Raw genomic sequence first — 21,963 nt, forward strand, 5'->3', positions numbered from 1 at the left:
TGTTTCCTGGGTGAAGATGCTCTTCTGCTTCCTCAGAGTCACTCTGGGAAGCTCACATCCTTTTTTTCTGTTTTTGTTTGTTTGTTTGTTTGTTTTTGTTTTCTGTTTTTTCAATCACAAATTCTGCCCGGGCCCAGTGGTTCAGGTGGGACATTGGAGGCAAGCCAGGATCGCCTGTCACGTTCGTTTCTCTTAACTTGAGTAACTCCTAACACAAGAGTCATAAATAATAATAGCTTGACGTGCTGTCAAGTCCCAGAGAGCTCCGAGAGGAGGCTGTAAGACGGCTCCTTCTCCCCTACCAGGCTTTGCAGGCGATGTGCGGCAGCTTTGCCCCGAGGCCGTGAGCCCGCAGCGCAGCAGGTGGGGTCCCTTTGGGCCGGGGTCCCTTTGGGGCCAGGGCGCCCATCTGTCGGGGTGCCGCCGGTCCCCCCGATTCCCCGCCGCGTCCTTGCGGCTTCCTTCGAGAACATCTATTTTTACCCGGGATTTGTCATGTAAAACTTGCCGGGGAGAACACGGGAACGTGCAGCGTGTGAATCACTCGGGGCCAACGGGTTTAAAAATAAACACGAGCGGTGCCGGAGAGCGGCAGCTGCCTCTGCCCGGCCCCCCAAAACCGCCCGGCACAAACACGGGGCAGCCGCGGGGCGAAGCTGAGAGCGGGGCCGGCACCGGAGGAGGGTGGGAAAAAAATACCGGCACGGCTGTTTGTGCCGGAACGCGTCCAAAATGAGACCAAAATCGCGATTAGCGACGCCGGCCCGGGGGGCACGAACGGCTTCGGCGGCGCACGGGGACGCTCGCAGCACGGCCGGCCGCTCCGCGCCGCGGCTGTTAACGCCGAGCTGCCGGCGGCCGCGGACCGCCTCCGGGGGGCGGGGGGGCGGGGGCGGGGCCGGGCCCCCCCGCGGGATTGGCCGCCGCCGCCTCATTATGCTAATGCCTCGCGCCCGGCCGAGGCCGGCCGGCTGACGTCAGCGGGCCGGCGGCGGCGGAGCCGAGCGGGGCCGAGCGCGGCCGGGCCGAGCCGAGCGGCGCCGAGCGGTTCCGAACGGTTCCGAGCGGCGCCGAGCGGGGCGGGCGGGCCGGGCCGGGCCGGCGGGGCGGGGCGCGGCGGCGGCGGCGGCGGAGCGGCCATGGCCGCGGCGGGCAGCGGCGTGGCGGCGGCGGAGGCGGGGGCGGGCCCGGCGGGGGCGGCGTTCAGCACCGCGAACAGCGGCCGAGTGAACGGGCTGAGCCACCCGCCCGGCGCCATCGCCATGAAGGACCACGACGCCATCAAGCTCTTCGTGGGGCAGATCCCGCGCAACCTGGAGGAGAGCGACCTCAAGCCGCTCTTCGAGGAGTTCGGCCGCATCTACGAGCTCACCGTGCTGAAGGACCGCTTCACCGGCATGCACAAAGGTACGGCGGGGAGCCGGGGCCGGGCTGGGCACCGTGAGGAGGGGGCGTCCCCGGAGTGGGCAGCGTGAGGGGAAGATGCCCCTGAGGTGGGCGCTGCCAGGTGGGTTCAGCCCTGGGGTGGGCGATATCAGGTGGGTACGGCCCTGAGGTGGGCACTACGAGGTGGAGATGCCCTGAAGTGAAGGCACCGTGAGGTGACGTTACCCCTGAGGTGGAGCTGCCCCTGCGTACCACCCTAGGTATGAGACAGAGGCACCTCTGTGGGGAAGGCACCGCTGAAGTGAAGGAGCCGTGAGGTGGAGGCGTACCCCTGTGTTGGGTTATTTACCCCTGAGGTGGGGCACCGTGAGCTGGAGGCGCCCATCTGAAGCAGAGGAACGAATCCCCGGGATGGGGACGCTCACTGGGGGCTGGGAGCTGCTATAGGAGCACCCTGGGCCAGAGCCCCCCCGCAGCTGGGAGCACCGCCTGGATCTGCAGCACCAGCGTGGGACCATGGAGCTCCGGCTGCCACCTGGACAGGGCCCTATGCTCCTCTGCAAGCTGTCAGCGTGTCCCCAGGCCGTGGGCAGCGCCTGCCTCGTTGGGAATATTTTGGAAGCTGGAACTCATCACCGGTGGATGTCAATGTGCCGATGAGGTGGGGTGACCACTAGACTCCCTTCTTCTTGGCACCATGGCCTCTAAAATGCCTCTGAAGCCGTGTTTGTGCCCCAAGCCAGGGGCTTTGCATCGTGCTGCCCCTCAGCTCTTCATCCAGCATCAGCTTTGGCCACCATGGCCCGGGAACACGATGTGACTGCGGATGCTGCTCTAATTCAAATGCCATCCGTGCTCAGGGTGAGCCTCCGGGCACAATTGCTGCCATCGTCACTGCCCTCCGAACTTCTCCTGGGCACCGTCCCCATCATTGCCCGCAGGGAGGAAAATCAAAGGCAAGGCGAGCGGAGCGGAGGAAGCCAGCTTGATTACAGATGGTAAACACTGGAAACGCAGGCTGCTGGGAAGGACCCAGCGCTCGGGCTGAAGCAAGCCGCAGCATCAACCTCCCCTCTCCACCTCAGATTTAGCCGAGGGCTCTGTCCTTGCTCCCACCAGCGCAGATCTGCCCCAAGGGGGGTGAAGGACCCCATCCTCGTCGCCCCCCGCTTCGCTGCTGCGCTCCCTCTCCTCCGAGGCACGCTGATTGTACTTATTAAGAGTTATTAATACTTAATCAGCTGGCGGATTTAATTGTGCCAATATTAAAAATGCATCAATGTCAATTTTATTCATTAAATATTTACTTTGTTGAAGGGAAACTGTTTTGCTGCTGTTTTAATATCACTTTCCGAAGCTTTTGGATGTGACCTCAGTAAATCCGAGGAGCCCTCGGATGGGGAGCGACGTGGCAGCACGGGGCCAGGGCAGGGACCGGCCGTCCCCCAACGCGAGCTGTGGGGTCTGAGTGCTTGGCAGTGTGAGCTGGCGTGGGAAAACCTCACCCCAGGCACGCTCCTGCTCCCGAAGTGCCACGACGTGATGCTGGAGGAGCCGGAGTGCCGTCGCCATCCGCAGCAAGGAGGAAGCTCTGGGGTGCGCGGCGTCGACGCTTGGAAATGCGCTTCCTGGAGAACGCTGGCTGCGGCTTCCCGCAGGGCTCCCTGGTGCTGTGCTCGGGGCTGCACGCTCTGGCTTTTCTCCTCCTTGCATCCTGCCTTTCTTGCATTCATATCTACCACTCTGTTTTGGGGCTGAGCTGAGGTCTAGCAGTTTCTATTGTGCACACGTGGCCCCAGGATGGGTGATGTGGTGCCAGGTGCTAGGGTGGGCAGGTGCCGGTGCACCCCAGTGCTACAGTAGCCTCTGGCTGGTGGGATTTGGGTTGCTGCGGGTGTCTCCCGGCCACTAATGCTGTCTCCCCATCTCTGCAGGCTGTGCCTTTCTCACCTACTGCGCCCGAGACTCGGCCCTGAAGGCTCAGAGCGCTCTGCACGAGCAGAAGACGCTGCCAGGGGTAAGTGACGGCAGGGAATCAGGGCGAGGTTTGGGATGGGGGCACGAGATCGCCCTACCCCTGCCCACCCGTGATGGCGTGGGTGCTGCACCGGGCCCAAGGCAATGTGCACAGGCGTCACTTTGCCTCAAGGATTCAGCTGTGATTTTGTCACTGCTGTGAGGAGTCTGGGGAGCTCAGTCAAGCGCCTGGGGACAACACTAGCATGGCCACAAGACCGAGTCTGACACCACCTCCATCAGTCCCAAGCGTGTGTTCAAACGTGGGCTCATTAAATACGGGCTCATCACATTTAAGCAATCCCCCACCCCAGGGCCCAGGGTTGGTGGGTGACCAATGCCAGGGGTGCAGCGCAGGCCCAGTGTGACGGACAGGAGCTGCTCCAGCGGCCGCAAACCAAGCATTGATTTTTCTCCCGCCTGCGTGCCGCTGTGCTTTCTGCGGGCTCTGACCTCCCGAGCTTTAACAAAGTGAAAATAAATATTTAATTATTCTTCTAAATCAAAATCAATAGGGCCGCCGCTTGGCTGGGGAAAGCGCGGGCTCCGTAAATATAAATACCAACCTTGGGCGTGCGGAGAGGCCTTTTGTTACGGCTGGGAGGGACATGCCCCCCCGTGGCCTGGCCACCATCAGTAGGCTCCAGAGTGAACAGCCCCAGGGCGGCCCTGCGGGGGGGCTGAGGCCGTTCGCACAGTGCCACGCGTGCCCATCATCCGCCTCTTTGCAGTGCGTGCACCGCGTGTCCTCGCACACGCGTGCACACGGTGCACAACCGCTGTGTGGTGCTGGTGCCGTGACGCTGTGCTCGCACTGTTGTTCATGGGTGTGACACCGAGTGGGTACGCGTCTGCAGGTTTGTGCTCGCACGGCCGTGCTGGTGCTTGCACCCCCATCTTGTGCTTGCACACCCGTGCTGCTGTTTGCACACCCCCCAGCTCGCCACCCCCCGGGCCGGATCCCGCCCCTGGCGCGGTGCGGGGCGTGGCCTGGCGGGGGGGCGTGGCCTAAAGTAGCCCCGCCCCTCGGCCCGGCCCGGCCCGGCTCGGCTCGGCTCGGTGGGGCTGCGGCTGCCCCTCTCTCGCCCCGCCTCCCGCGCGCGCCGCTGCGCGAGCCGAGCCGAGCCGGGCCGAGCCGAGCCGAGCCGAGCCGGGCCGCTTTGGGTGGAGCCGGGCCGGGCCGGCCCGAAGCGAGCCGAGCCGGGCCGAGCCATGCAGCTGCCGCAGGTGCCAGCCCCGGGGCCGCGGCCGCCCGTGCTGTGGGTGCCCGCGGGCTCCAAGCTGCTCTGCATCGAGGTAGGGCCCCCGCCTTTGTCTGCCGGCACGGCCCCGCCCGGCCGGGTGCATCCCTGCGGGTGCGGGGCTGTGCGGGTGGGTGCGGAGCGCGGCTGCACCGCGGGGGGCGGGGGTGGGCGGCGGGTGGAGCCGGGGGGGGGGTCCCGTTCTGCGGGGGGGGCCGCAGCCCAGCCTGCGTGTGTGTGTGTGTGTGTGTGCAAGGGGTGTGCAAGAGGAGTGCGAGGGGTGCGCACGCAGAGGTGCTGCACGCACGGTGTGTGCCGCTCCGGGTACGGTTCTGCCTCTGGGATGGCTGAGCATGCAAGCATCTGTTGGTGGTGCCGGGTGTGCAGCCGTGTAACTGTACATGTGAGTGTGAAAGCGTGTGCCGCGCACGTTCACACCCGGTTCACACCAACGGTGTGGGTGCAGCTGTGCCCCAGGGGTGTGCAAACGTGTGCACACGTGTGCGTGGCACGTGGACACACGGCAGCGTGTGGGTGTGAGCGTGCACAGGGGGTGCTGTGCTGGGAGGGCTGTGCACGGGGGTGTGTGTGCAAGCAGCGCTGCCCAGACCTCATTTTGGAGCTGCCTGAGCGGGGCGGTTGCTGCGCGGGGGAGGTGGGCTGATGCCCATGGCCTTCCAGCAATGGCCGTTGTGGTGGTGAATGTGGCTGCTGGGTCGGCTGAGGGACAGCGCCTTTATCCCCCCCAAAAATGGAATTCGCCCCTGCCAGCTGCCGTGGGGATCCAAATATCCCTGTGTCCCTCGATGCCACCACAGGGCTGAGGTCCCCCCCAGCCCGGTCCCTCCCCAGAGCATCCTTGCCTCGCACTGACATCTCCTCCCCGTGTTTCCCTGGAGACGAGGCGGTTGCCGTGGAAACCGCCCTCCTCTTCTTCCTGAGCCTTCCTCCTCCTCCTCATCGCCACCCGGGGCTGGCGCTGCCCCCACCCGGCTCTGGGGGTGCCCCACGGTGGCATTTTGGGGTGCAGCGCCCGCACACCGCTTGCACGCTCCTTGCACGCGTGCCAGCCCTGCAGGCGTGTGCCCCATCACGCGTGACGGCTGTTGCCGTGACGACCCTATCAAGCACATCAGCGCGGGGGAAGCACGCTTGTTGCCATGGAAACGGCCGTAATTGTCGCACTTTTTCAGAAGAAAAAGGGGAAAAAGGAGGGGGAGAAGTGGGAAAGGGTGGCCCCGGGCTGCGTGGGGAGGCACAGCCATGGGGAAGTGCTGACCCCCTGTCCCAGGGCACACGTGTCACACCCACGGGTGTGGGCACAACGTCGTGCCAGGCGTGTGTCACACCCACACCCGTACGGCCCCGCTGCAGGGTGACGGGAGCCACCACGTGTCTGTGACAGGTGGCTCTGGACATCTGACCATCCCAAAGCACACCCAGCCCTGCGGGGCCAGGGGCAAACCATCCCCAGAACCCACCCTGCTCCGTGTACAGCGTCCGTCAGGATGTGACGCTGTGCTGACCGCCCGCTGCCGGTTGTGTGTTGCAGATGAACCGCCCCATCCAGGTGAAGCCGGCGGACAGCGAGGGACGAGGAGGTAGGAACAGCCACCCCAAGGCACCTGGGGGCGATGGGGTGGCGGCACCAAGGGGTGTGCTGAGCCACAGCCTGTAGCTCGGGGAGAGGGCTGAGACCTGGCATCCTCTCATCACACCGATGGAACCTGGAGGCTGGAAATGGCCCTGGGGGACCGCAGCAGCGCTGCGATTGCACTGTGACCACGGGTGCTGGCTTATGGCCGGCTGTGCCCATCCCTGTGTGCAGTGCGGCCGTGCGTGCGCTCAGCACCTGGTCCTGAGCACGGTCTGGGTGAGCCTTGGAAGGACCTGCAGCAAATTACCCACGCGGTGTCTAGCTGAGGACGGGTTGCAGGTCGATAGGAGCTCCGGCCCCTTGCCCAGGAGCTGCAGGGCCCCTCGGCAGATGCTGGCTGATGTGTAACCAGCAGTGTGTAGCCCCAATCCCGGCACTGATTCCCTGTGTGCTGACGGCCGTGCTGCTGTCGCCTCCCGCCGTTATTTCTGCATTTCCCCGGCAACGCTCCGACAGGGCACCTTATTTTCTTTGTCAGATGCCATTAGCGCACGGTGGGAGCGCGTGACCGCGCGAGGCAGATGCTGGCAGTAATCACGAACTCCTCATTATTTACTCTCCCTTCCCTCGTTTTCTGCTTATCGATGTCCCTCGGGCATGGCCACGGACCGCGGGCTGTTCCGATGGTCTGTCACACAGACACCACTGCTGGCGTTTTGGGGCTCCTTTTGTTTCCTGGCCGCATACCCGTGGTACAGGACAGCATCGTGGTCTCCAGGAACAGCCCCAGCTCTGCCTCACCCCCAGCAGTAGAGGTTTCCCCACACACACACATTGTAGGGTGCTGTGCATCCTCACCACTGGGTTTTGCGGTGCTGCTGTTCCCTCCGTGAGCCATCTGCACGCTGGGGACGGGAAGGGGATGGGTGCTGCGCAGCTCCCCCCGCCGACAGCTCTGCTTTGCCTCCAGAAGACAGGAAGCTCTTTGTGGGCATGCTGGGGAAGCAGCAGAGCGAGGATGATGTCCGGCGCCTCTTCGAGCCCTTCGGACAGATTGAGGAATGCACCATCCTGCGTGGGCCCGATGGGGCCAGCAAAGGTGGGAGCACGGAGCAGAGCCTGGCAGCGAGGCGTTGCCCGAACACCTCTTGTCACTGTCCCTGTCCCTCTGCCTGCAGGTTGTGCCTTTGTGAAGTACAGCAGCCATGCCGAGGCACAAGCCGCCATCAGCAGCCTGCACGGCAGCCAGACCATGCCGGTAAGCGCTGGCCGCGCTGTCCCCTAATCCAATCACCGGCTAATTTGATCAGTCTAATTGGATCACAATCCCGGTGTGTTGCCGGGATCGCCTAGGGTTCATCCCTGCCGCATGCCAGGGGTGGGCATGCGGGGCTGTGGGAGAAAGGTGTGGTTTAATTAACAACGAAGGTCAACACCGCAGATGAGGGGGAAAGGAAACAGCGGTCAGGGAGCAGCTGCCGGGAGGGAATAGGGCTGTAATTAAACCCCGCATTGATTGCTGCGTGCTGCGGCCAGCCCAGGCGGCATCCCCAGGGTGCTGTGGCTGCGGGGTGTCCCTGTGCTGGGGTTGCTGTGGGTGACGTGGTGGGGATGTGGTCGTGGCCCCGCTCAGCCCTGCCTTGCTGTGCCGCAGGGCGCCTCATCCAGCCTGGTGGTGAAATTTGCGGACACAGACAAGGAGAGGACCCTGCGGCGGATGCACCAGATGGCGGGGCAGCTGGGCATCTTCAACCCCATGACCATCCAGTTCGGCGCCTACGGGGCCTACACACAGGCGGTACGGGGCCTCGTGGGACAGAACCTGATTTTTGGGGGGAATTCGCCAGAACGTGCTGATCTACCCTCCTCGCTCCTTTTTTCCTCTGTGCCTCACTCGCTTTTCCCTCTCTCCTCGGCTGTCCTCTGTTAGATCATGCAGCAGCAGGCGGCCCTGATGGCAGCGGCGCAGGGGACCTGCCTGAACCCCATGGCCGCCATCGCCGCCGCCCAGATGCAGCAGATGGCCGCCTTCAACGTCAGCGGGCTGGTGGCCGCCCCCCTCACCCCTTCTTCAGGTAGGACCACCCTCCCTCCGGCCGCCCCCTTGGTGGCCGTGGGGCCGCAGCGGCGCTGAGCCGCCCTCCGTCCTCTCGCAGGTACCAGCACCCCGCCTGGCATCAGCACGGCGCCCGTGCCCAGCATCGCCACACCTATTGGCGTGAATGGCTTCAGCCCGCTGCCGCCGCAGACCAACGGGCAGCCCGCCTCCGAGACCATCTACACCAACGGCATCCACCCCTACCCAGGTAGCGCCCCGCGGGGCTCAGGCACGTTCCCAGCAAGTGCCGGGAGCCGTCCTTGCTTTCCCTTTGCTTACTCTCTTCCTTCTCCCTTTTTTCTTCCTAGCTCAAAGCCCCACAGTGGCAGATCCCCTCCAGCAAGCCTACGCGGGCATGCAGCACTATGCAGGTCTCACTCTGGGCTTTGCACTTCTTCATCTCTCCCCTCTCTGCTCTTTGCGGGTTGGGAGTGAACTGGGCTCACGTTACTGTGTTTGATGCAAGTGTGAGGTGTGGGAGCTGCGGGGCAGTGATGGGGGCGATTCAGATTCAGAGCATAGTCCCCTAATCCCATCCACTGCGTTCCTATTGCCCTCACGCTGGTGCTCTGGCGGATTTTGGAGACAGACTGGAGGAAAGTTAATTAGGAGCACTGGTGATTGTTTCCAAATTTTCACCGGAAAACCAAGTTCTTGACCCCTGGTCATTGATAAAAATCAAGTGAATTGCGCAGCTTTCTTCCTCAGTAATGGCACATTCCTGGTGCTCACAGCATCTCCCTTGGGAGAGCCATTCCCATGTCCATCACCATGGGAGCAAACACCTCAAAAAGAGTTTTAAACCCCAATTGCACCATCCCACTGTGCCAACCCTCTGCTTCCTGATAGAAGGTGGTTGGGAGAGACGAGGCTTTGGAAAGCAGCTACCAGAGCGGTGCCCATGGGTGCTTGAACCTCTGTGCCACCAAACCCAGCATTCTGGGGATGCGTAGCAGCAGGAAATGTCCCTGTGGGGGCCAGTCCCCATCCTGCGTCGGGGTTTCAGTGCCACATTCTCTGTTCCAGCAGCATATCCCACTGCCTACGCACCCATCAGCCAAGCCTTCCCCCAGCAAGCGCCCATCATCCCGCAGCAGCAGCGAGAAGGTAAGGGGGGCATCCCGCACTCTGCGCGCTGCCGGTGGCCCCCCGCCTGGCAGCTGACGTGTGGCCCTGTCCTTTGTGTGTCACCCAGGTCCCGAGGGCTGTAACCTGTTTATTTATCACCTGCCCCAGGAGTTCGGGGATGCGGAGCTCACACAGATGTTCTTGCCTTTTGGCAATGTCATCTCTGCCAAAGTTTTTGTGGATCGTGCCACCAACCAGAGCAAGTGCTTTGGTAAGTCGTTGTGTGAGCAAAGCCCAGAGCGGCGTGGTGGCTGTCACCGTGGGGCTGAAGGACCACACCGTGTGGGGACAGAAGGATGTACCCTCCTGCTGCCACATTCCTTGTGCTGTTGACGCATCGCCTCGGTGGCCACAGATCTCATCCTCCAGTGTCCCTGCAAACCCATGTCCTTTGGTGTCCCCACTGTCACCTCACCGTCCCCACAGACCTGCTCACCTTGACATCCCCACAGATGTCACACCTTGTGTCTCTGGGAGTTCAGTCACCTCAGTTTCCCTGGGGACCGCATGTGGGCCTTATCACTGCAGGGTCCCCACCAATCCCATCACCCCAGTGTCCCTCTAGATCCTCTCCCCCAGAGTCCCCACGGATCCCATCACCTCAGTGTCCCCACAAACCTCACGTTCCTGAAGGTGCCGTCACCCAGTGCCATGCAGCCCCACGTTCCAGAGGCCGTTCCTGGGCTGAGTGAGCACCCGTGGGGAACGTGGGGCCCGTGGTGAAGTAATGCCATGACCCTGTTGAAGTCAAGCAGCTCAGTGTGGCATCGACAGCGACAAACCCTGTGTCACCCTGTTCCTCACCCCCAGGTTTTGTCAGTTTTGACAATCCGACCAGCGCTCAGGCAGCCATTCAGGCCATGAACGGCTTCCAGATCGGCATGAAGAGGCTAAAAGTCCAGCTAAAGCGGCCGAAAGATGCCAACAGACCCTACTGACCCCTGGCACCCTGGCCCCGCAGAGAGGTACGAAGGCACCTGGCAGCGTCACAGGCCTGTTTATCTTGGGATAAAGAGCGGCTGTTTTGGTTAAAACCACGCTGATGTGGGATCTCGTGGGTCAGCAGTTGCCTGGATCGCTCACGGCACGTTTGCTGTCTTGCAGGTCGGGCGTCCCGCGGTGTCTGCCGACTTCCCCCTTCCCCAAGTGCAGTATCCAAACCCGTAACTCTCTTTCTTTGCAACATATCCCGGAGGAGGAGGAAGGAGAAGAGGAAGAGTTGATGGAGAGAAGAAAAAAAAAAAAAAAAAAAAAAAAAAAAAGCGAAGAAGAGAGCCATTCTGGTCGTAGCTTTTCTATTTCTTTTTTGATTATTTTTTCCAACCGGTCTTGTTTGTTTCTTAACGGGAACGAGAGAGCGAGGAAGGCAGGAAGGAGGAGAGCGACGCGGCGTTGGGGCTGAGATTTGCTGCCGGGAGAGGACTGAGGCCCGGGCAGCCGGGATGTGAGCTACCTTTTATAAGCACTCATTTGCTGCTACAAATTTCCCAAGAGGAATGAGGAAAAGAGGCTCCGGATGGATTATAAACCAAAGCCAGCGGGACGAGACCGGCCTCGGGCGATTCACCTGGAGGATGCTTGTTTGGAAAGGGAAATCTTGGTGGTTTTTTTCCACGTCTGGCTGGGAAAAAGAGGGAAGAAAAAGGATAAGAGGATGTTGGACTTATAGAAGATATATATAAATAAGTATATATATATATATATCCCATGGAGCAGGGCAGCGGGACACGCGCTTCCCCCTGCTTGTCACTGGCACAGGGACATAGGATTACTTGTTTCAGAGTCATATCATTCCTTAGAGTTTAGGGACCAAAGGACTATTGCTTTTTTAAATATATATATAAATAAATTAATTTAAAACACACACACACACACACACACACACAAACTTAAAAAACAGGAAGAAAAAAAAATGTATGAAACGCCTCGGGCGCATGAGCTGCGAGCGGCGCCGGGAGGAGCACGGCTCAAGGGCTCGGTGTGGGGGGCAGTTTGTGGCCAAGCGCCGGGGGGGACGCAGAGGGGATTTTGGGGGGTGAACGTGGCCAAAAGAGCCCTTGGTCGCCTGCGGGAGACGGCGAAGCGATTTGCTTCTTTGGCTCTTTTGTGAATTCTTTTTTTGTTTTGTTTTGTTTTGTTTTTCAGCCAAAAACGATTAAATAAAAAAATGTGAGGTTTCGGCAGAAACAAAGCGAAGTGAAATAAAATTATTTTGTCAAAATCGTCACCTTGGTTTGTTCTTTGGAGCAATGGCTGCCGCGAGCCGGGCCGACACCAGCCGTGTGTTTGGAGGAGGAGATGCTGCGGACCCACCCGGACCCGACCTGCGCACACAGCTGCTCCTTTGGGGATTTTGCTTTGTGTTTTTCCCAGGAATCGCCATTTCCCAAAGGAATTTGTCCCCGAGGCCGAGCAGCGGGAGCAGGCAAGGCACGGGCTGTCGGGCTGATTTAGTTTGGGTTAATCTCAGTGTGAAGCTGCCTCTGTTCCACCCTGCCGAGCCCCCCGTCTAGGGGCTTTCTTCGGGGTTTGCACACAGTGGGAATTGGCTGTGCGGGCTGACGTCTGTACCTCTGTCATTGTTGGTGTCTGTGTCGGCTGAAATAAAGCACAGTCCAGTGCAGCTCTTGTTGGTGTGTCTCTGCTCCTGTCCCCACGGCGTCCCTCCGGTGTCCCCAGAGCACAGTAGATAGCAGATGCTCTCTGTGATGCAACCCTTGCTCCGCAGCACGTGGCACAACCACACTGATACCTTTGGAGCGGCCGCATCGCATCCCTCAACAGCCCATCCCTTCCTGTGTGCCCACCGCTCCTCGCAGCTCCATCCCATCCTTATGTCCCCATCCCTCTGCCTTCACATCCTCTCCCCGTGTCCCCTTCCCTGCGCCCTCAGCCCAGCGATGCGCTCAAAGAACTTCACTCCATCACAACAGCTCACTTTCCTCTTTTTTTTTTTTTTTTTTGTTTGTTTGTATCTATTCCTTTGGGATTTTTTTGCTTCGGTTTCTCATCGATAAAAACGCCATCGCCACAAACGCGAGGAGGGACGGCCACCAGCACGGGGTCAGGGATGGGGTGTAGGGGACAAGGGAACTGGCAGCCCGCTCCCCACTGCTCACCTATGTGCAGGGGGGAGCCATGGCCCCACTGCGACCCTCCGGCATCCCCACACGCCAGCGCCCACTGCCAACCCCACGCGCCCATCCCTGACCGGGGCCGTCGCTCAGCACCCCGCAGCAGGGTCCCCGCTGTTCAGTTTGTGTACACCTGAGTGCCGATCACACGCATGATCTCCTTCTGGATTTTGGGGTCCTGAGTATTGATATTGGCGTCTCCCACTTGGCCGTCTTCGTACCTGGAGGGAAAAGCGTTAGCCGTGCCCACGGGGCGACCGTGAGCGCAGAGATGGGGTTGGCACTCACACAAAGAAGAAGCGGGTGCAGACGTGGTCCGAGACGGGGCAGACCCAGATGTTGCCGTGCTTCTGCAGGTCCTTGGAGGTGATGACTGCGGAGGGAAGGGGCGCCATGTGGGGGCTGTCACACCAGCACACCCAACCCCATCACCCCCACGGCCCCGCACCTTCGCAAAGCGCGATGCAGTTCAGGTTACGGCTCTGGAGGAAGCGGGACTGGATGGAGCGGGTCTGTAGGGAGAGCAACTGGTGTCACCCCTGCCCGCTCCCAGCCCCAGCCCCGTGTCCCCGCCACGTCACCTGGGGGATGGTGTTCATCCGGTTGTACCTCTGCACCAGCTCGTCCTTTGAAGGCATCCGGTGCTGCCCTTTCCCCATCCCTGCAGACAATGACACAGCGGTCATTCCTGGCACCGTGGGCTGGGGACACGGCCGCCACCGGGCAGCAGCACCCCAGGGTGACGCAGGGTGACGGTGGTGAGGACACGTGTCACAGACACCCCTGGGATGGCCACACCAGGAGCTCCATCCTGCAGGCAAACCCAAACCCCCACAGTGGGGGCAGTGCCTTTTGGAGTCGGCACAAGGAAGAAGCAGCTGTCGTGTCACCTTAAAGTCATGTTTTCAGCCTAGGAAATGCCCATTCTCTGTTCTTTTTCCCTTAATAACCGAACGGGTGCGTCAGAATGCCCCGATTTGATGGGGAGAGGACGATGAGGGAGAAGGATGCAGGATGTGGCTGGGACACCTCAGTATCCCGATGCCACGCGGCTCCTCCGTGCCATGCAGGGAGCGGGATGGGAGCACAGGTGGGACCAGCGGAGCGGGCAGCCTCTTACCTGAGTATCCAAAGGAAATACTGGAGATGGGGCTCAGATAGATGCCCTTGCCATAGGCTGCTCCATGCAGCTTGCAGGAAAACACCGGGGTGAGCAACGCGGCACCCGCGGCAGCGTGGGCACGAGGCACGGCCACAGCACCCCTGGGGCTGCCCGCATCCCTCCCCACCTGCCCGGATCCGGAACCGGCATCGGCGAGCGGTACCTGCAGCTTGGTGTAGGACGCGTTGACCAGCCCGTTGCGCAGGATGGAGTGCCAGTTCTCAATGTGAGAGCCACTGCAAGAGCCGGTGTCAGCCCCACGGCGCCCGGCCCTGCAGCGCCCCATAGGGATCCCGCAGACCCCCACCGCCCCGCGGCTGCTCACTGGAAAGCAAAAGTGCTGCCGTAGAGCTTCTTGGCGGTGCGGAACCGGGCCTCCTTGGCTGGGGGGCTGCTCAGCAGGAGGAACTGGTGCGAGGTGTGCATGAACTTCAGCTGCTACCAGTGGAAAGGGCAGAGCAAAGGCAGCGCCGACGAGGAGAGAGGAGAGACAGACGGACGCAGATCATGCACGGCAGCCCCCAGCCCTGCGCCCACCTCAGCGCTTTTCAGATGCTTGGCCATGGCAGGAGGGCCAGGATTTCTAGGAGCTCACCCACTGCTTCCTGCAGCATCCTGTTTTGTGTCCCAATACTGCATCCCACAGTGCACACCCCACGTCCTTCATCCCTTATCCCACAACCCGCATCCCATGCCCTCAGACCTCCATTCCATACCCATACATCTACATCCCTCCTCCAGCTTCCCATATTCCATCCACATCCTCCATCCCACACCCTGCATCCTCCATCTCACACGGTGGCTGCACAACCTGTAGCTACACTCATACTGCACATCTCACCCCCCGTACCTTACACCCCACACCTTACATTGCACAGCTCACACCCACACAGCTCTGGCCATGCCACTTACCCTGCTGAGGGGCAGCTTGACAATGTGGGATCTGTTGCTGGAGATGATCCTGTGGGAGCATGATAGAAGGAAGATGAGATAGAGCGGTCCCACCTGAGTCCCACTAGTCCCTAAACACTTTTGACTCCATACCATCCCATCATATCACATCCCATCCCACTGCATCTCATCCCATTGCATCACAGCGCAATCCATCCTCACACTACTGCGTTCATTTTTGGACACCTCACTGTTAGAAAGACATTAAGGCCCTGCATGTTAAGAGAAGGGCAACGGAGCTGTGAGGGGTCTGGAGTGCAAGTGTTATGGGGAGCAGCTGAGGGAGCTGGGAGGGATCAGCCTGAAGAAGAGGAGAGGCTCAGGGCAGACCTTATTGTTCCCTACAATTCCCTCACAGGAGGCTGTGGCAAAGTGGGGGTTGGTCTCTGCTCCCAGGTAACAGCAATAGAATGAGAGGAGATGGCCTCAAGTTGTGCCAGAAGAGGTTCAGTTTGGATATTAGGAAAAACTTCTTCTCAGAAAGTGGTCAGGCACTGAAACAGGCAGCCCAGGAAGGTGGTGAAGTCACCAACCCTGGAGGTGTTCAAGAACTCTGGACATATGGCACTGAGGGACATGGTCAGCGGACATGGTGGGGATGGGTTGATGATTGGACTAGATGATCTTAGCAAACTCTTCCAACCTTAATGATTCTTTGATTCTGTTGTATCCCATCCCACTTCACCACATTTCACTCCATCCCATCCAACCCCATCCCATTGCATCACACCCCATCCCACCCCATCCCATCCCATCCCACCCCACCCCATCCCACCCCACCCCATCCCATCCCATCCCATCCCATCCCATCCCATCCCATCCCATCCCATCCCATCCCATCCCATCCCATCCCATCCCATCCCATCCCATCCCACTCTATCCATCCCATCCCACCCCACCCCATCCCATCCCACCCCATCCATCCCATTCCATCCCATCCCATTCCACCCCATCCACCCCATCCCATCCCATCCCATCCAACCCCATCCCATCCCATCCCACCCCATCCAACCCCATCCCATCCCATCCCATCCCACCCCATCCATCCCATCTATCCCATCCCATCCCATCCCATCCCACCCCATCCATCCCATCCCATCCCATCCCATCCCATCCCATCCCATCCCATCCCATCCCACTCCATCCATCCCATCCCACCCCATCCATCCCATCCCACCCCACCCCATCCCATCCCACCCCATCCATCCCATTCCATCCCATCCCATTCCACCCCATCCATCCCATTCCATCCCATCCCATCCCACCCCACCCCATCCCATCTCTTTAGCACCCCTCAGCTTACCACTGCAGAAGGGGATGTGCCAGTGGGTCCAGTTTGTCCATCTGCTTCTTGATCTCCAGATAGGAGCCCTGGCAGAGGCACAAGCACCATGAAAAACCCTGTCACCAACCCACTACAGAGACAGGCATCAAAATCCCATGCAGACATCCAAAATGGTGCCAGGATGCAGAGCTAGGGCTTTGCCACATACCTGGGTCATCTCCCGGATGGACATCACGCTGTCCAGCGCCTTCTGCAGCCGCTCGTAGTTCTTCTTCTGCGTGTGGGGCAGCAGCGGGGTGGCCGTCAGAAGGGTGTCAGTGCCCAGTGCTGGGGCACACCACCCTGCTGCTTACCTTGGGGTTGAAGGCAAGTGTTTTGGGGTCGTTGGGGTCCACCACGGAGGGATAAGGCTCGAAGATGATGCTTTTGCGGGGGGACTCCAGCGCAGCGCGGCACATGGCCACCAGCAGGTCCACCACCTGGCCACCAAGATGGACATGGGGTCACCCCAGAGATTCCACCCTCGTGTCACCTACTTATGTCACTCCCCGTGTACCTCAGCGCCTGTGGCCACCTCTTCTGCTGCACCGGACATCACACCCAGGGTGTAGAAGGAGAAGACACACAGCTCCCGGGTGCACACAGCCGGCTGCAGAGGGGACAGGCACTCAGTGACAGTGACACAGGGTGACACACACCCCTGTCCCCCAGCACTGCAGCACCTTGAGCATGGAGCCGTTCTGGAAGACGTGCTGCTCGTCACACACCACGCAGTACTCGTTGAGCGTTGGGATGCGCTGCTCTGCATACTTCATGATCTGTGGATAAGGCGCAGGGTCAGCCCCACGGTGGCCCCGAGATTGATAACGGGACTGCGGGGACAGTGCCGTGGGGTGCTCACCTGGACGAGGAAGCCATACTCCAGCGTGGGGACGTTCTTACAGTGGCCACCGACCTGCGATGGAGCCGGAGCGGCGCCAGATGCATTACCCCTTTCCCACACCCCTCACACAGCATCAGGATCTCCCGAAAGCCCTGGGGGCCCTAAGGCCATCCCGCAGGGACAGTGGGGACATGCACCCCTGACGCCACGTGGGAAGGGGAGGGAGAGCAAAGAGAGCCCCGAGCTGGGGTTGACACCCACCAGGATGTTGAAGGGAGCAACACCTGCCTGGGTGCTGGGGGTGTAGCCGAACACCTCTCCCTTGGGGTTCTTCACCGTGCAGGAGACGGAGCGGTTCATCAGGCGGTTGACGCGCACTTCGGGAGCACCCAGCTTGCCCTTCAACACTGAGTCTGGGATGACAGGGAAGCTGGGAGACCTGCAGGCATGGGATCGAAGAGACACTTGTTACCATCACCCTCCCCAGAGGGCCATTTCCCACCCAGCTCCTCTGTTCCTATACATCCAGCACTGAATTTTCACCTTCCTGCTTTTGGGGTTTTTGGAAGCTCCTGTTCTCCTCAGCAAATGGGGGAAACAAGGCACTGGGGAAGGTGGGGACGTCACTGGAACCTTACTTGGGGATGGGGGAGAAGATGCTGAGGCCGGCTCGGAACTTCTTGATGGTGCCGCTCGTTTTGAACCAGCTGTGCCGCTTCTCCTGCTGGGTCTTCAGGAAGTCGTTGCTGAGATGCTTCCATTGCTGCGATGTGAACATGCCCAGGATCCTGGCAGAGAGGTGACATGGGTGCCCAGGTGGGTGCTTCAGCTGAGCACATCTCCTGCTCCACCCCTTGGAAACCCAGTGACCAGCCTGTCCTGGAGCTGTAGGGCCAGCAAGAGGACATGGCGTGACAGGAACATGTGGGACCTGGGTGATCTGGAGATGAAGTTTGCCCTGAGAGGCAGTGGATGCCCTGTCCCTGGAAACAGCTAGGGTCAGGCTGGTGGGGGCTCTGAGCCCCTAATGGAGATGCAGGTGTCCCTGTTCATTGCAGGGGGGTTGGACTGATGGCCTTTAAGGGCCTCTTCCAAATCAAATGATTCTATGATTCTATGAAAAGTGACCTGCCCCTCCCCGCCACCCCGCATTTTAGTTCTTACTTCTTCAGCTGCAGCCCCAGCCCGAAGCCCTCCTTGTTGGATGGCTGGAAGACCTCGATGGACGGTTCTGTGGGCACAGAGCTGCTGGTCAGCACAGCACTCACAGCCACGCAGGCATCCCCTGACTGCCCGTCCCCACTCACCGGGGCCATCGAGGTACTGGGAGAGGGAGAAGCGCAGGCGCAGGACGATGGGCTCAGTCCGAAGCACCTTCCAGGCTGTTGCCACCTCCTCCTGCCGAGAGACAGCCACGGAGACATCAAGTAGGATGTGGGGACCTGAGAGCCCCCCCACCGGATCCCCCCTGCGCCACGGGGACTCACATCGAGGAAGCTGATGTTCACATGGAGGTCGATGTCCACGTCGTCGATGGTCCCATACTCCCTGCAACGACACGTGGCACGGCGGCGGGTGTGAGTCTGGGTCCTGGGGGTGCCACCACGGGGTGACAAGGCACTGTCACAGCCAGGTGTCCCGGCAAGTCACAGCACAGGCACACCCACCTGACGGACACAGCATTCTCGCTGTAGATCTCCTTCACAGCCTCGATGTCGGCGTCCAGCTGTGGGTGTCGGTACAGGTCGGCGGCACAGGTTCCCTGCAACAGCGCCGTCACAGCCAGAGTCCCCACAACCCCACAGAGGGGGGCCAGGATCCCCCCCGTGGCACCTATTCCCCCGGTGGCTTTACCTGTACCCCATAGAGGAACTCCTCGGACTCATTGTCCCCATCGGAGTCATCGTCCGTCCAGTACTGGCCCTTGAGGTCCTGTGGGAAGAGGGATGGGGGGCTGAGGGTCAGCGGGGAGAATTTGGGAAAGACTGTTGTGGGGGAATTTGCTGGGGTGGACTGGGGGCAGATTGAGAAGTTGGAAAGGGAGACTGTAAGGGGAGAAGGATGGGGATCAGGTTTTGGGGGGTTGGGTTTGAGGTGCTGGTTTGCAGGGCACAAAATGAAGGGATGCACTGAGACTGCTTTGGGGGTTGTGGGTTTGTGGGATAGATTTGAAAGTACAGGTTTGGGGGCAGACCTGTGGGCATTTGGGGGTGCAGGGTGGGAGGTAGCAAGTTGGGAGTGCAGAGCGAGGAGTGTAGGTCTATGTGGGGAGAGCAAATTTGCAGGACAGATTTGGGCCTGCAGGATTCTGGGGGCAAGTCTGGGGTAGAATTGGGAGTGAAGGTTTTGGGGTGCAGGAAGGAGGGCAGATTGAGAACTGCAGGTTTGAGGTAGGAGATTGGTGGGGTGCAATTTAAGGGTACAGAAAGGAGGAAGGCTTGGGGGTGCAGATTTGGGGTGTGGGTTTAGATGTGCATGTTTAAGGGGCATTTTCTGAGGGGTAGATGTGCAGGGTGTGGATTAGGGGTTGCGTGTTTAGAAGTTTGGTTTAGGGGTTGGATTTTTGGGTACAGGTTTTTGGGATGCAGGTTTCAGATGCAGTTTGGGGTACAGGTTATGGGGCTACAGATTTGCAGGGTGCAGGTTTAGGGGTGCAGATCCAGGTGCAGATCGAGGGGACTAGGTTTTGGGGATGCAGATTGAGAAGTTCAAGTTCTGACAGAGCAGATATGGGGTACAGATTTGGGGTCCCGGTTGTGGGTAAAGATGTTGGGATATGGGTACTTGGGGTGCAAGTTTAGGGGTGTAGATTGAGAGGTGCAGGTTTGGGGAGCAATTGGGAGGTGTACGTTTGGGGTGCAGGTTTGGGGTGCAGATTCTGGGGGTGCAAACTGAGTGATGCAGGTTTGGGGTGAAGGTTTGGGTGCAGGTTCTGGAGGTGCAGGTTTAGGGTACAGGTTGAGGGGGCAGATTGGGTGATGTGGGTTTAGGGGAAGAAGTTTAGACATGGAGGTCTGAGGAACAGGTCTGGAGTGCAGGTTTAGGGGAGAAGGTTTGGGGTGCATATTGGGAGGTGCAGGTTTAGGGGTGCAAGTTCTGGAGGTGCAGGTTTGGGATTCAGGTTTGCAGGTATATTAGGGGGTGAAGGTTTGGGATGCAGGTGAAGGGGGCAGGATTGGGAATGCAGGTTCTGAAGGTTTTCCAGGTTGCCAGAGTAGGGGTGCAGATTGGGAGATGTAGCTTTGTGGTGCAGGATTAGGGATGCAGGTTCTGGAGGTGAAGATTTGCAGGCTGCAGGTTCAGGGATGCAGGTTTGAGGGTGCAGGTTTGGGTGTAGGTTTGGGGTGAAGGTTTAGAGGTGCAGGTTTGGGGTGCAGGTTTGGGCTGAAGGTTTAGAGGTGCAGGTTTGGGATGCAGGTTTGGGATGAACGTTTAGAAGTGCAGGTTTGGGATGCAGATTTGGGATGAACGTTTAGAGGTGCAGATTTGTGGTGCAGGTTTGGGATGCAGGTTTGGGATGAACGTTTAGAGGTGCAGGTTTGAGGTGCAGAATGAGAGACGCGGGTTCTGGAGGTGCAGGTTTGCACGGTGCGGGTTTAGATGCTCAGACCGAGCGGTGCAGGCTAGCGGTGCAGGCCGGGGGGGCACCCAGCCGTTACCCCGCACAGACCCCCCAGCCCATGGGCAGGGCTCAGCTCCCTCAGCCCCTCCCTCCTCCACCCGCGGGGCTCACACAGCTCGGGGCTCCCAGCGTTCTCGAGGCGCCCACGGCGGACCCCGGCCCCGCGCTCGCGGCCGTTCCCCCCTCGGTACCCCCGACCGCGGCGCGGCCTGCGCGCGAGGCCCGGCCCCGGCGCCGCCCGCGGGCCCCGCTGCCGAGGCGGCCCGGCGTCCCCCCGTCCCCGCGGCCTTCCCCGGCCCTCACCATCTCAGCGCTGCCTGCGGCCCGGCCCCGTCCCTGCCGCCTCCATGCCGCCGGGCGGGCGGGCGGCCATCGGGCCTTGACGTCAGGCCCCCGCGCCTCCGTCGCCCGGCAACGCCGCCCGGGCGGTGACGTCACCGCAGGGACCCCGGCCCCGAGCCCCCGACCCGTCCCGGCCGCGTCTCGATCGGGGCGGGCGGATGGCGGCGGGCGGCGGACCCCCGCGGCCCCACATCGGGTCCCCATGGGCTCTGCTCAGTGTCCCCGAATGTCCTTAGCGCGGACTCTCCCCGCGGTGCTCGCGGCCCCGTGCCGGGTCCTCACACGACGGCTCCGCGCCGGGTCCCTGCAGTCCTCACTCGGTGTCCCCCGCACGCGGTCCCCAGGAGCCCGCTTTCGGTCCCCGTGGCCTCACGTTGGGTCCCTGCACTTCTCATTGTCCCTGTGGTCCCTCACAGCCCCTCATGGCCTCCATGACCCCGTGTTGAGTCCCGCATGTCCTCCCATTGGGTCCCAGCGGTCTCCCCTCATTGTCCCCAGCATAGGGTCCCTGCAGTCCTATCATGGCCCCTATGGCCCTGTGTTGTGCCTGCATGGCCTTCACTCATTGCCTCCAGCACAGTGTCCCAGTGTCCTCCAGCTGAATCCCCATGGTCCCCCGTGGCCTCATATCAGGTCCCTGCACTCAGTGTTGCCAGCATAGGGTCCCTCTGGTGTCTCACAGTCCCTCATGGTCTCTATGATCCCATGTGGTGTCCCCATGGCCTCACATTGGATGCCCCGTGGCTCTATACTGGGGCCTCATGGTCTCTGCTCAGTATCCCAAATGTTCTTAGCATAGAGTCTCCATGGTCCCCCATGGTACTCATGGCCACATGCGGGTCCCCATGGTTCCCACAGCCTCACACTAGGTCCCTGCAGTCCTCACTCAGTGTTCTCAGCACAGGGTCCCCATGGCCCCCCATGGTCCCATGTTGGGTCCCCATGCTCCTGACTCAGTATCTCCAGCGTCCCAAGCACAGCGTCACATGGATGTGGCACTGGGTGCCCACCTTGGGTGCCACATTACTGTCACAAGGACCCCAAGAGGACCTCTATAAAGAGCCCTTCCTCGCGGTGTGGCACATTGTTCCCAATGTCTGCAGCACAGTGTCCTGATG

The 21,963-nt window shown here is 60.6% G+C and overlaps 2 protein-coding genes across 12 annotated transcripts; one reads left to right on the top strand and one right to left on the bottom strand.

Annotated features, from left to right (window-relative positions):
* The first annotated feature begins 1,139 nt into the window (after window positions 1–1,139).
* CELF6 (CUGBP Elav-like family member 6) lies at window positions 1,140–11,469 on the top strand. Of its 7 annotated transcripts, none has more exons than XM_052672002.1 (13): window positions 1,140–1,407; window positions 3,321–3,403; window positions 6,196–6,244; window positions 7,211–7,339; window positions 7,419–7,498; window positions 7,895–8,038; window positions 8,171–8,315; window positions 8,397–8,546; window positions 8,647–8,709; window positions 9,365–9,445; window positions 9,534–9,677; window positions 10,277–10,431; window positions 10,571–11,469. In XM_052672002.1, the coding sequence occupies exons 1-12, from the start codon at window positions 1,140–1,142 to the stop codon at window positions 10,402–10,404; spliced, it is 1,464 nt and encodes a 487-aa protein (XP_052527962.1). In that variant the 3' UTR covers window positions 10,405–10,431; window positions 10,571–11,469. The 7 variants fall into 7 exon arrangements, with proteins under 7 accessions (XP_052527962.1, XP_052527963.1, XP_052527964.1 ...); XM_052672003.1 differs by having other exon boundaries at window positions 9,368–9,445; XM_052672004.1 differs by having other exon boundaries at window positions 1,182–1,407; window positions 7,214–7,339.
* A 940-nt stretch (window positions 11,470–12,409) lies between these two features.
* On the bottom strand, window positions 12,410–20,917 carry PARP6 (poly(ADP-ribose) polymerase family member 6). 5 transcript variants are annotated; one of them, XM_052672001.1, is made up of 22 exons: window positions 20,807–20,917; window positions 18,736–18,813; window positions 18,549–18,643; window positions 18,369–18,429; window positions 18,189–18,279; window positions 18,046–18,112; window positions 17,520–17,669; window positions 17,143–17,320; window positions 16,900–16,953; window positions 16,721–16,816; window positions 16,555–16,647; window positions 16,352–16,477; window positions 16,207–16,272; window positions 16,017–16,084; window positions 14,675–14,723; window positions 14,088–14,197; window positions 13,926–13,998; window positions 13,721–13,790; window positions 13,182–13,261; window positions 13,049–13,112; window positions 12,889–12,973; window positions 12,410–12,821 (listed from the first exon to the last, which is right to left on the bottom strand). In XM_052672001.1, exons 1-22 carry the CDS (start codon window positions 20,807–20,809, stop codon window positions 12,719–12,721), a joined length of 1,860 nt encoding a protein of 619 aa, XP_052527961.1. In that variant the 5' UTR covers window positions 20,810–20,917; the 3' UTR covers window positions 12,410–12,718. The 5 variants fall into 5 exon arrangements, 4 of the variants coding, with proteins under 4 accessions (XP_052527961.1, XP_052527960.1, XP_052527958.1 ...); XM_052672000.1 differs by having other exon boundaries at window positions 14,088–14,200; XM_052671998.1 differs by having other exon boundaries at window positions 13,721–13,998.
* Window positions 20,918–21,963: the final 1,046 nt, after the last annotated feature.

This window comes from Tympanuchus pallidicinctus, unplaced genomic scaffold (assembly GCF_026119805.1).
Source record: "Tympanuchus pallidicinctus isolate F22 unplaced genomic scaffold, pur_lepc_1.0 scaffold12, whole genome shotgun sequence".
NCBI classification, from domain to species: Eukaryota; Metazoa; Chordata; class Aves; order Galliformes; family Phasianidae; genus Tympanuchus; species Tympanuchus pallidicinctus.